We start from the raw sequence: 12,506 nt of genomic DNA, 5'->3' as shown, positions 1-12,506 counted from the left end.
TCTGTCCCTGGCCAGGATGGGGGGCGGGGGTTGCAGGACCACAGCCCCTGACCTCCGCTGGAGAGAGGCCGCGTCCTCTGCAGGGCAGCAGCGCACGGAGAAGGTCGCGGTCCCAGGCCCAGAGGGGCCAGGGCCTCTTCACACAGGGCGGGGGGTGGAGCCTGCAGAAGGCACCCCACCCGCTGGGGCCTGGCCAGGGCGGGCCTCCCTCTGCGGGCTGCCGACCACAGGCAGCCCTGCTGACCACGGAGGGTGGAGGAAGCTCTCCAGCAAGGGTCCAGCCAGACCCACCTGGGACCCCCGCACAGACCCCTGCTAAGGCGTCCCACTCACCCCAAAGTCGAAGCAGTTGAAGGAAGACCGGAAGTAGCTCCTGGGCCCCAGGCCATACATCTTCAGGGACATCTCTGTGAGGAAGAGACCCAGGAAAACAAACTCTGCAAAGTCTAAGAGAAGCCGGAGAAGAGGGGGGTTAGCTCTCGGCCTCCTCCCACCTGCTCCAGCCCGGACTGCGGGTGCCAGGCCCTGGGCCTCGCAGGGTGGAGCTGGTCTGCAGCCCCTGAGCTCTGCAACCTCAGCCGGGACAGGAAGGTTCAAGGGGCCGGGGGGGATGCAGACAGGTGCTCACTGCAGTTTGCAAGGTGGTGAGTGCCTGGTGCTGCAGGACACAGGGACTGGGCTCGGCAGTGAGTTCTGGGGCACGGGGTCCTCTGGGCACCCCAGGCAGATGGCTGCCTGCCCAGCCCCTTCCCTGCCCCACGCTCTGACAGCTGGCGGAGTCCCCTCTCCAGAGGCTCCTGGTCTCTCGGGACCTCCCCAGGCACCACCTCAGGACCTCACAGCACCCAGCTGGGCTTTAACTCTGTTCACAGTTCGCCCCCGCCGACCAGCAAGCGTCTCTGCAGCCTCTGCACCCCGGCTCCGGCCAGTCTGGCACTTGCTCTGAGCCACACACAGAAGCGCCTGTGGCTGCTGCATGGGGACCGACGGGGGCAGCTGAGAGCTGGCCAGGGTCTAAGGCACAGGCGTGGCCCCTGACCCGGCCTGAGCGGAAGGAGGGTCAGAGCCAAAAGAACGAGGCCGCGGACAGCAGGAAATGCGGCCAGCTTGGCCACCAGCCCCACCAGGGGCCCCAGATGCCAGCTCGAGGTCACCGCCTGTTACTCCAGTGCTCGGGTGCGGAGCGGGAATCCGCCCACCGTCTCACGCAGCTGGCCAGGGGCAATGTGACCTCCAACCCGGCTCAGAGCCTGCAGTGGGGCCCGGCGCAGGGCACCAAGGCCGAGAGGGGGTACGAGGGGCCAGCTCGGGGTGGTCACCAGCCCAGGCTCCCCAGGGCCTCTGGACCTCCAGCAGCTCCCGGCAAGACGGAGGATGGGTGAGGGGTCCCGCACTTCCTGCCATCACTGTGCACCCCAAAACCAGCATGCTCCCCAGCCCTTCATGCAGCACCATGCTGAGAACCCCGCAGCACCCGTCAGGGGCACGCCTGCAGCAGCCCGGACCCCAGACAGGCAGAGGCAGCAGCTGCACTGCCCACCGACAGACACAGGGCCAGGTGGTCCGGGCAGGGCCCCCCTCCAAGGCCTGAGGCACAGACCATCAGCCCGGGAGCAAGCCTGGCCTCCGAAGCCGGCAGTGTCCCCCCCCGGGGCTCCCATGCTGGGCACACTGGCCAAGCAGCCCCCCTGCAGAAGCCGAGAGGCCGGTGTCAGAGGCACGGATGCCCGTGGACCCTCAGGCAGGAGCAGCTCAGGCTCAGCGCAGGAAAGGCCGCCACCAAGGCCCGACGCTCCCTGGTGCCCGGCAGCAGGTGCGGGGGTGGGGGCTGGGAAGGCTGAGCACGGCCGGCCCCGAGTGCAGCTCACAAGGCCCAGCAGCCCGGAGAGACCTGAGGCTCCTGGGCACTGAGCCCTGCAGCCACCGCCATGAAGTCAGAGAGGTGCAGGCGCCTGCCCCCGCAAAGGAGCCCAGGTCCTAGGCAGACAGGCCACTGACACGGGACTTCCAGCCACCTCCAGGGGCCCAGACACCGGAGCTGCCCAGGTGCTCGTCCTGTTGCCCCGGAGCCTGGGAGGGCGGTCTGCAGGGACCCGGCAGGAGGCCCGGAAGCTGGGATGGTGAGAGGGGGGCCGTTCCTGCCGGCATCCGCCTCACAAGCTCTCCTGCCGGGTGCCCAGCCTCCCGCCCGAGGCCAAGAAGTGGCGGTCACGCCCTCACCCCAGGGGTGCCCTCACTCTCTGGAGCGGCCTGCCAGGCACGCCCAGGGCTCCCTAGCCCGCCCGCACCTGCTGGGAGCCTGCACCTTGTGTCTGCGGGGGGGCTCCCTGGGCCCCTCCTGCGCCTGCTGCCTCTTCCCTTCCCGGCACATTTCAACACAAATGTGGGGGTCTGGCCTCGAACCCCACCCCCCACACGGCCAGGTGGCCCGCGGGGCCGTCCAGTGCACACGAGCCCTTTGGGGCCCCCATGGTCCCACAGAGGGGCATGCAGCCGGCCTGCGGGCACCAGGACTGGCAGCCGGGAGGGTTCTTCTCTGCACCGAAGGCTCTCCTGGGCACCTTGGGGGCTGTGGGCACACAGGGCTCCGCAGAGAGCAAGGCCCCCGGGAGAGCCCCAGGCCAGCCCCGCCGCGGGAGCAGCCGCAGCCACCAGGGCCAGGCAGGTGCAGCAGAGCCCGGGGAGCAGGGCGGTGGCAGGACCTGCAGAGCCCTCGGGTGGGAACGGTCCGCCTCGGTCCCTGGAGGAGGGCAAGGAGCCCCGCCCCCCGGCCAGCTCCCTCTTTGCTTTGCTGCCTTGGACGGGCGCCAGGGCCGAGACAAGCTGTGACACACTGCGGCAGATGGACACCAGCCAGTGGGCCTTGCTCACGGACACACCAGGCCCGGCCGGCCAGAAGGAACGTGGGCACAGCCAGGTTAGGCTTGCTCCTCGGGCGCGGCGGGAGGGGCCGCCTCGCAGCAGGAGGGGACGAGCAGCCCTGCGCCCCCCTGGCCGGGGCTCTGAAGCCCTCACAGGGGAGGGCCGGGTCTGCCAGCCTGGCTGGCTGCCGCCCGGTCGTCCCTGAGCTGCCTCCCCAGGGGGCCCGGGCCCTCCTGGCCTCTCACTCCCCAGCGGCTGGGGGTCTAGCTGGGCTCCCAGAACACGGGCCCAGCTCCGCAGGACCTGGGCCGCCTGGGATGGGGGCCCCTTTGTCAGTGCAGAGACCCTGCCCGGGGCATTGCCAGACCAAAGGCCACAGCCCAGGAGCCCCGGGCTGTGGACCAGAGGAGGCTGGGGAGGAGGCAGGGGCGGCGAGGCCGGGCCTGGCTACGTACACAGCGCCGTGGTGAGCCGCTGGGGCTGGTTGTAGTGCACCATGGCCACGCACAGCGTGTTCAGGGCCACCACGCACAGCACCACCCAGTAGAAGCTCTGGGCCTTGACCATGCGCCGCACGAAGAACCGGAACATCTTCTCCTTCCTGCGGAAGTAGGACGAGCCCTCGGTCTTCCCGCTCTTGAGGCTGGCTCGGGCGAAGGGGGACCCTGCGGAGGGCGGGGCTTGCTGAGGACCACGGGGCCCGCGGCCCAGGACCCGCTCCCCGCTGCCGAATGCGCCCCTTGCCCCCCCCACCCCAGTAGGGACAGGTGCCACTGCACCCTGCGGTGGGCCCTAGCCCTGCCCCCATTGCAGAGGAGGGCCGGGGGCTCCATGGCTGCTGAGCTCTGGACGGGAGGGTGGGTCCCCGCACCCCGGCCACCTTCCGAGAAGGCCACCCCTGTGCTCCGAGGCCGGCCTGGGCCCTCCCCGTGGCCTGGGGAGGCCGGCTGCCTCGGACACTCCCTGCGTGTCCACCCCAGGCCAGCAGCCCGAGGGGTCACCTGGGACATGGGAGACAGACAGCAGGAACGTCTGGTCCCTGCAGAGTTAGCGGCACGTGCGGCCCCAGCCGTGGGCTGAGACGGACGGCTCCCCGTCCAGGGGCACAGCAGAGCCCAGAGCGGCCGGTGGGCCACGCTGCAGCGAGCCAGCCGAGGCCAGCTGTGCGCACCCCTCGGCTGGGGCCCCCGCCAGAGAATGCTGGGCTTCCCGTGGCACAGCAGGCCCGGGGCGACCTGGCCTCGAAGGGTGGGCAGGGGGGAGGGAGGGACGGGGCCCTGGGGAGCTGGGCGGCCTGGGCGACAGGCAGGGAGCTGGGTGCACAGAGCCCGGGCGGCCGCGGGCTGGAGGCGCCAGGGGCTCACCCGCAGCGCAGAGGTCCGGAAGGCGGTCCTGGCCCTCCTCGGCGTGGATCAGGTCGTTCCGGCTCTTCTTGGCGGCCGCCCGCTTCAACACTGCTTTAGACGAAGGGCGGGGGGGCCCTGAGCCGGAGCCGGAGCCCAGGCTGCCCGCCCGGCGCGGGGAGGGGGGGTGTCTTTCGGCTGAGGACCCCTCATCCTCCCGGGAGCGGGGCCTTTCGTCTCCTGCCCGAAGGCTGAGGCGAGGGACAGGGGACGGTTCCCGCCCCGTGGGCCCTTCTGGGTCCTCAGGGCGAAGGGACAGGAGCTCGGAGGGTGGGCCCCCTGGTCCCTGCTCTCCACAGCACCGTCGGCGGGGAGGGCCTGCTGCCAGCGTGCCGGGAAACACCGGCTGCAGCCAGGCCAGGTGGGGCCAGAAAGGTCTGCAGACCTGCTCACCGCCCTGGGTGGGGCCCAGCCGACAGCACGGGGCAGGGGCCTGGGCCGACCTGAGCAGGGGGTGGAGACGGCAGCCGCCCTGCCCCTGTGGCTCCCCGCTGTGCTACGTGTGTCTCCGTGGCCACCAGGGCGGCACCACTCCAAGCCCCGGGACAAGGCCGGCTGGCGTAACCCTGCCAGTGAGAGCCTCGGGAAGCAGCGCCCCCCAGACGTGCTGTGACAACGGGAAGGGACGCTCTGGTACCCGCTGACCAGGACAGCCGGCAGCAGCAGGGCCGCCTGGCTATCGGGCGCCTGAACTGTGCTGAGCGAGGCGAGGGGCAGCGTTCTCCGTGTCACTGTGGGGCCCCTGCGTGTCCGCTCACTGAGTCACAGGTAAGATGCCACACCAGGCAGCACAAGCTGAGACCACGGCCAGTGTGGCCGTGCTGTGCGAGCCCACTGCCAGCCGCGGCCACGCTGGTCCACGGCCCACAGCTCGCCGGGAACACACAGCCAAGAGTCACAGGGTTTCCCTCCCTCCAGGCAGGGCCCTGCCAGGCCTGAGGGCGTGTGTGCCGGACGGGCAGGCGTGTGGCCTGGCGGACAGTGTCACGCACCAATACGCATGCGTGCACGGTGGCGCTGCCCATGGGCGCCAAGCTCTCTTCCTGGGGAGCAAGCACCACCCGGGACCTACCATCCAGAGGGGACTTCTCCTCCGCGTTCTTGTCCTCCTCGGCCAGCATGACCTCCTCTGGGGGCGAGACACAACCTCAGTCGGAGCCTCCCGGTCCCCCCCCCCAGCCCCGAGAACGACGAGGCCCAGCCCTCTCAGAAACTTGTGGGGCCCACGGCTCAGCCTTTCTACCAGGAAAAGCCCCCTCTACATGTCCCCCAGGGCCGTGCGTAAGCCACCCCCCTGAGCACAGCCATCCCATGAGACACTGCGGGTGCCCCACCCAGAGGCAGGGACGCCGGCCTGGGCTGGGCAAGGGGGTCAGGAACCACAGGTAAAGTGGGGCACAGAGCCGGGGCGTGGGGGGGTGGGCTCAGGTCAAGGGCAGGGCACTTGAGTGTGACGGGCAGAAACGAGGGGCAGGCTGGGCTGGGCCCCGTCTTCTGTGACCAAGACCAGTGTCCCCGGAGACGTGAGCCACCAGGTGTCACACCTGGGTGAGCTGGAAGGAACGCCTCCTCCCCGCAAAGCCCCTTCAGAAAGCTCGGCCATCCTCACTAGGCTAGTCTCGTCCCCCGGGGCCGGGGGCCCGGCTGGCAGCCAAGAGACGGGGCCCGGCAGGACGGGCCAGGGGCACAGCGGCTGCCCGGCTCTCACCGGCCTTGAAGATCCACTCCAGGTACCCGTTCAGCTCCCGCTCGATCTGCTGCTGCCGCCGCAGCTTCAGGAAGGCCCGGCGGTTCTCCACCCGCTCACGCTCCTTGGCAAACTCGCTGCGGGGCAGGGGCCGCAAGAGCGCGGGTCAGGGGAGCGGGACACGGGTCAGGGGAGCGGTACGCCCACGGGTGTACGCCAGAAGGAAGGGGCCATGGGCAGCCCCTCTTGGTGACCCCCACCCCGGCCTCTTAGCTGAGCTGCGGGCAGCACAGCCAGCCCCTCCTGCTCAGACACCCTCCCACCCCGCACGCAGGGACAGCACTGGCAGAGGGGCCCAGGGGGCAGGAAGTGGTCCACGCCCCCCTGCCTGGAGCAGGCCTGGCCCTGTGCCCTGCTGGTGAGAAGCCCCGGAGGGGAGCACCCGCTGGGTCCTCCGCTGGGGAGGACGGGCAGGTGGGAGCGGGGGAGAGGGTCTGGGCTGGGGCAGGGCGCAACCAGAGGGGACCTGCTCGAGCCCACCAGCCTCCCCTGGAGCCCGGAGCTCACAGGGGGCCTCCAACGTCCCGGCTGCCCCAGCCCTCAGGCTCACCGTGCCGGGGGAGGCCTCTGTGTACACACACACACACACACACACACACACACTCATGTCCCGCGTGGCCCAGCTTTCCCCGTGCAGGCCAGGGGAGGACCCGGGTCCCCTAGGGGCGGGCACACACACCCCACAGCACAGCCGCCTGCTCTCAGCCACGAGGCTGTGTCTCTTCCAGGAAGAGCAGCTCTGGGCTCAGAGCTGGGGCGTGGGCCAGCCTCCTGGCACTCAAGGAGAGCGTGGCTCTGACCAAGGCTGACCCCTAACCCGGGCCAGGGTCCCCCAGGGCCTGAGCGGCAGCCACGGGATCCCCAAGGTTAGGAGGGCCCGAGGGCAAGGGCAGGGCTGCCTGAGAGCCACCAGCAGGCCCTGCCTCCGCAGCCTGCGGTTCTCTGGGGGGCGAAAGCCGAGTGGGAGGAGGAGCAGGCCGAGTCTTCGTCCCCCCCCCAGGCAGGGCAGAGGTGCTGCTGCGGGGCAGGTGCCAGGGAGTGTGCCTGGGGGGACCCCACGCCGTGCACTGGCCCCTGGCTTCAGGGGCCCCTATCGCTGTGCTGGACGACAATCTCGGGGTCCCCGGGCTGGACCTGGACATCTGCCGGGGGCCCTGCTGAGACGATCGGCGAAACCCTCCCGGGGCCAGGACGCCAGCAGGGGCTGGAGCGCCGGGCAGGCGCAGAGTGTTCCCACGCGTGGTGGTGCCGCTCAGTGCGGGGCGGCGACCAGGACCAGCCCCCAGGCTCCGCCCGCCCCGGTCCCTCCTGCACCTTCTCCAGGGGGCCCAGCTCAAAGCTGCGGCCACCCCCTCCCCACCGCGTCCCCGACCGGAGACCACGCCCCTCACGGCCAGGCTGCCGGCCCGCCCAGTCCTCTCCCCACCCACCACACGCATGCCCGGCTGAGCACATGCAACACCCTGGCCCCCCTCCGCCTGGGGCCCCCCCTCCTCTGCCAAGCTCATCCCTGGTCCCCTGGGGTCTCGGTGGAGACGGCTCCCCCGCAGGTGCCTTCTCTGAGCCCAGGCCTCCTGTCTCGGACCCTGCACTTTCCCAGAGATCTCTACCTGTCCCCAGTGCTCTGGGCATGCCAGTCCCCAGGCCTGGGCTTTCAGAGACACGCTGGCGACCATCCCCCTCTCAGGACGGGACCGTGGCCAGTGACACACGCCAGAGCCAGAGCACAGAGCCCGGCCCCCCCCACTGTCCTCTCCACGGCTGCTCCTCTCCAGGCCAGGACGCCCGCTGCCCCTCGGGCCTCCAGGCTTCCCTCCCAGCCCACTGCAGGCGCCCTGGCCTGAGCAGGAGCCCACGCAGGCCGGAGGGTGCTGTGCGTTCCCGCTCCCTCTCAGTGTGGGGTCAGGACGCACCTTTCCCTCGGAGAGCTCCCCGCCTCGCGCCCCCCCACCCCCCGTCCTCTCCTGGGGCTCAGCAGAGAGACGACACTCCGTCCGTCCCCTGGCCCCCACCGCTGCCCCAAACCCACCATGGACCCAGTCGGAGGCCAGCGCGGAGGCCAGGGACGGGGTGGGGCGGGCGGGGGAGGGTGGCAGCACAGAGAGAAGCCGGCTAGATCTCAGGACACGTCGCCAGGCCAGGGCCCAGCCCCACCTCCCGTCACACACGCCGCGTCTGACGCCACGCCGGGAGCACAGCCCTCACGGCCTCTTACCCCGAGAGCACGCCCAGCACCAGGTTGAGCATGAAGAAGGAGCCGATGATGATGAGCGGAATGAAGTACAGCCAGTTCCAGGTGTTGCCGGCGGCATCGTTGGTCTGGAAGCGAGAGGAGACGAGGGAGGATGGGGACGAGACACGCAGCCCTGGCCATGGAGGCGCCCCCGGCCCTTGTCAGATGCCTGGCAGGGCCCGCGGTCAGACCTGCCCGCCTGCCCTTCCCCGCAGAGCTCAGTCCGGGCCCGGGGATCCCGGCCCCCCAACGGGGGCCCCCGGACCACACCCTGCTGAGCCCGGCGGCTGCCTCAGCCTCGGAAGCCACCAGAGGCCCTCAGCGCCCCGGCCACTGCCCAGCATGCCGGAAAGCCGAGGAGCAGCCCCCGAGAGCAGAGGCTGCCTTGGGGGCTGTCAGGGCTGCCTGCCGGCCTCGCCGGGATGGCCCTCTCCCTCCCGGGCTGCTGCCTGCGAGACCACAGGCCCCAAGGCCCAGGTCTGACCTTCCGTTCGCAGCAGCCTCCACGGCTCAGGGGCAGGGGGCCCGGCCACCGGCCACCGTCCCCCGGACCGACAGCAAGACTCCAAGTTCCCGGAGAGCGTTCTGGCCGTGTGCCCAGCCTGAGACAGAGCCCACAGGCAGGCGTAGTCCCGGCAGCTGAACGCAGACGGGCACAGCCCCCGGCCTTGGTTTGCAGCGCAGCCCACGGAAGGGGCAGCTCCTCTGAATCTGGCTAATTTCTGGCTGCTGTCTGTGCCTGTGGGGCCCCAGGCAACCCGGCTAACAGGCGGGGAGCCCTGCGGTCCCCTCCCCAGAGGCAGCTCCAGTCACGGGCAAAGCCCCAGACAGGACAGAGGCAGGGGGGGCGGCCCTGGGGGACCCCGACCTTCCAGCATCTGGGGGGACTTACGGACTCTGCCCTGAAGGCCCCGGGCCCCTGGACTGACGGGGACGTGTGGCTGCTGATTCCTGGGCACCGGCCCCCAAACAGGTGCCCCTGGACCACACCCTGCTGAGCCCGGTGGCTGCCTCAGCCTCAGAAGCCACCCCCCCCAGGGACCCTCCTCGCCCTCCTCCGTCCTGGCCCCCACCAGCAGCCAGGCCCCCCTGCTCTCCGCTTCGGAACAAGGCCGACGGGACTTCCCGGTCTGGGAACACCGGGTGCACCCCCTCTTCCTATTCCCCCACCAAGGAGGACGCAGGCCCTGGCCACCACGTGGACAGCGGAGGCGAGACGCCCTGGAAAGGCGGCAGAGAGGAAGGGAGGGAAGCAGACCGGCCGGCCCCCGGGGCCCCCCTGCGCTTGCCGGGCCGCCGCTCGCCCACGCATCGCTGGGTGGGCCCCAGGCCCGCAGCTGAGGCGGTAGCGGCCAAGCTGCTCTGGCCAAACACAGCGGGGAACGGCACAGACTGGCAGGGAGCCCGGACTTCCTCCGGGCCCAGGCGGCGGCCAGGACACCAAGCCACCCGCACCCCCAAACCAGGGCCGTGTCCGAGGGGAGCGAGCAAGGAGTTGGGGCGTTCCCCCGACAAGCGGGCACCGAGGCCTCTCCCCCATCCCCCCTCAGTGGGGAGGCGCTGAGCCGCACGCCCACAGGGTGGAGGTAGGAAGACACACACCGTCCCGAGCTGGGTCGGAGGGCCTAGTCGGGGTCAGGGCCGTCACCCCTGCCCAGCACTAAGGGGGTGGCCCCCACCCACACGGGGAGAGGGAGGAGCCTCGCCCAACCCCGCAGCTGGGGACGCGCCCTACAGGCGTGTGGGGAGCCAGAACCGCGGCCCCCCGCCCCCCGGGAGTCTTCAAACAGACCGAGCTGGACGGAAATGAAAGCACGTCAGGTCTGAAGAGCGCAGCTAAAGCAGAGCCCAGAGGCAAGTCCGCGGCGCTGCCCACACAGGGGGCCAACGGGGGCCTCTTGAACCCTGGAATGGCCACCTGAGCCCCGGGACGGCCACCTGAGCCCCGGGATGGCCACCTGAGCCCACGCCCCCCACCCCCCGGAGCCGGGAAAGGGGCAGCATCAGCCCAGAGCAGGAAGGAAGCAAACAATGAAAACGAGAGCGGACGTTACTAAAGTTGAACTTCGTTATTAATAAATAGCTTTGTTAAAAATAGTACAGAAAATTAATTTTTAAGCTGGCCCTTTGAAGACAATCAGTTACGCTGACACCCCTCTGACAGAGCGAGAGAGAGAAACGGCCGAAATGCGCCCTCCCCTCGGGACGGAGGGGCAGCCGCCCCCGCCCAGCCCACAGGCCCCCCACGACGCGGCTGGAGCAGATCCGGCTCTCGGCACGCGGACCACCAGGACCGGTCCAACACGGGACAGACGCGTTTCACAGTCCGGTAGTTGCTAAGGAAAGGAAAGTCGCAATTTAAAAACTCCCTGGCAAGAAGGTTCTGCTGACGACTGGAACGGGACTGATGGTCTAGAAACAAGCCCTACATTTTCGGTCAACGACTTTTCAACGAGGGTGTCAGTTCAGGTCAGTGGGAAAGAGTGGCCCCTTCACCCAGCGGTGCGGGACGAGGGGGTCCCCACACACAAAAGCAGGGGGCCGGACCCCCCCCCCCCACGTGCAGAAGCCCGCTCACGGTGGGTCGCAGCCCGTGCTGCGAGAGGGGAGGCAACAGGACTCTGCGGAGAGAACTCCAGCAGAGTCTTTGCGACTCTGGGTTCGGTCACGGGTTCCTGGACAAGCGGTAAAAACGAAAGTGGAAAAGTCGTCCTTCGTCAAAATAAAAACCGTCCGTTCTTCCTGCGACGGCATCAGGAGAGCGAAAAGCCAGCCCGCAGGTGTGAAAATGCCTGCAAACCGTGTATCGGATCAGACCCGTGATGTCTAAGTAAGTCTTGCAGGTCAGCGGCAAAGTGACACGTAACCCGGCGTGTGAACGAGCGAAGACTCTGAACACGCGTTTCTGCTGGACGACGCAGGCCCCCGGGGCAGGCAGAGCAAAACCGAAACGAAACGGCCCCTTGGGGCCAGAGCAGCAGCGCCTGGAGAACACGAGAACGCTGCAGGAGACGCGCCGGCCCCAGGGCCGCGGGCAGAGGGGCGCCGACGGCGAACACGCGAGGGAGGAGCCTCCGCCACGAGTGTGTCGGGAGCCGGGACCGGGGCGCCGTGCCACCACACACACAGCACATGCGTCGGGACGGCTCAGGTGGCACCGGCGACGCCCCGAGGGACACGGGACTGCGCGAGCACCGCCGGAGGAGGGGCGGAGGCGCACGGCGCTCTGGAGCAGCCTCAGTTTCCGGAACAGTCCAACGGGCAGCTGCGATGGGGCCCGCAAGTCCCGCTCCCGGGCACTCACCCAGAGGAAGGAAAACCTGCTCTTGCACAGATGTTTGTACACGGATGTGCACAGTGACAGTTTGCACAGAAGTTTGCACATGGATGTGCACAGTGACATCATTCCCAACGGCCCCAGACAGCAAGAACCCAGGTGTTCAGTGACCACAGGGAGTGTCCATGACACCGGCTGGCCCACCCACCCCCGAGATGCCTCAGCCACCACTGCGTAGCCCGGGGGAGTCCCAGCCAGGGCCGGGGAGTCCCAGCCAGGGCGGGGGAGTCTGCACGACACTCCTGAAGTGGCAAACCCACGGAGTCAGCCCCCAGGCCAGCGGTCCGCAGGGACCCAGGAGGGGACCCTGCAGCGGGGGGCACAGAGCCTGCGTCTCCCCTGCGTCTCCCCTGCGTGTGACACAGGCTGGCCTCACGGCTGTGGCCGTGAGAGGAAACACGGCAAGGATTTGAGGGGTCTGCGGTGTGGCTTCACCCGTCTCTCAAGGCGTTTCATTGTAAAAAGTCGGTCCCCAAATTTCCCTGCACAGCCTCTCCCTCCCAGCTCCAGGTCACAGAGAAAACCCAAACCTCAGAGCTGATGCAGCACCCCGTCCTAGCCCCGCCCGGCCCGGCCCCACCCCCCTCAAGCTCCAGCACTCCAGGTGTCGTGCCCACCCTGCTGTGGTCAAGTTTACCAGCAACTTCCCTGACCTCCCACGGCCCCTGACCTGGCTCACCACGCTCTTGACGTGCCTGCTTTGCTCTGCTGTCCCTGAAGTTCCTCCTACCCCCACCCCAGCCCACCTCGGGCTCCTTGTGAACGCCAGACCCCCGCCCCCAGCCACAGGCTCGGAGACGGCCCCAGGTCTCCGTCCATGCTCGTTACCCGGCGACCTCCTCCGCCCCCATGACCGTCCGCCCCACTGGCGACTTCACACACACGCCCTCAGCCCTGCCAGCCCCCGTCTGCCACCTGCACACT

The 12,506-nt window shown here is 69.4% G+C and overlaps 1 protein-coding gene across 9 annotated transcripts in view; it reads right to left on the bottom strand.

The window, feature by feature from the left end:
• Window positions 1-12,506, bottom strand: part of CACNA1B (calcium voltage-gated channel subunit alpha1 B) — a 126,005-nt gene that overhangs the window by 87,020 nt on the left and 26,479 nt on the right. For 5 of the 9 annotated variants that reach the window (XM_045846035.1, XM_045846036.1, XM_045846037.1 and 2 more), the window contains exons 7-12: window positions 8,228-8,331; window positions 5,974-6,089; window positions 5,338-5,394; window positions 4,227-4,319; window positions 3,318-3,527; window positions 334-446 (exon numbers count right to left, since the gene is read on the bottom strand). In XM_045846035.1, coding sequence (XP_045701991.1) covers window positions 334-446; window positions 3,318-3,527; window positions 4,227-4,319; window positions 5,338-5,394; window positions 5,974-6,089; window positions 8,228-8,331 — 693 coding nt within the window. The remainder of the gene's footprint in view (window positions 1-333; window positions 447-3,317; window positions 3,528-4,226; window positions 4,320-5,337; window positions 5,395-5,973; window positions 6,090-8,227; window positions 8,332-12,506) is intronic. The other 4 variants (XM_045846042.1, XM_045846040.1, XM_045846043.1 and 1 more) reach the window with 1 other exon arrangement.

Source organism: Phyllostomus hastatus, unplaced genomic scaffold (genome assembly GCF_019186645.2).
Source record: "Phyllostomus hastatus isolate PE091 unplaced genomic scaffold, TTU_PhHast_1.1 phas_contig_495, whole genome shotgun sequence".
NCBI classification, from domain to species: domain Eukaryota; kingdom Metazoa; phylum Chordata; class Mammalia; order Chiroptera; family Phyllostomidae; genus Phyllostomus; species Phyllostomus hastatus.
The sequence above is the reverse complement of the archived record's forward strand: the minus strand, read 5'-3'. Positions and strand labels throughout refer to the sequence as shown.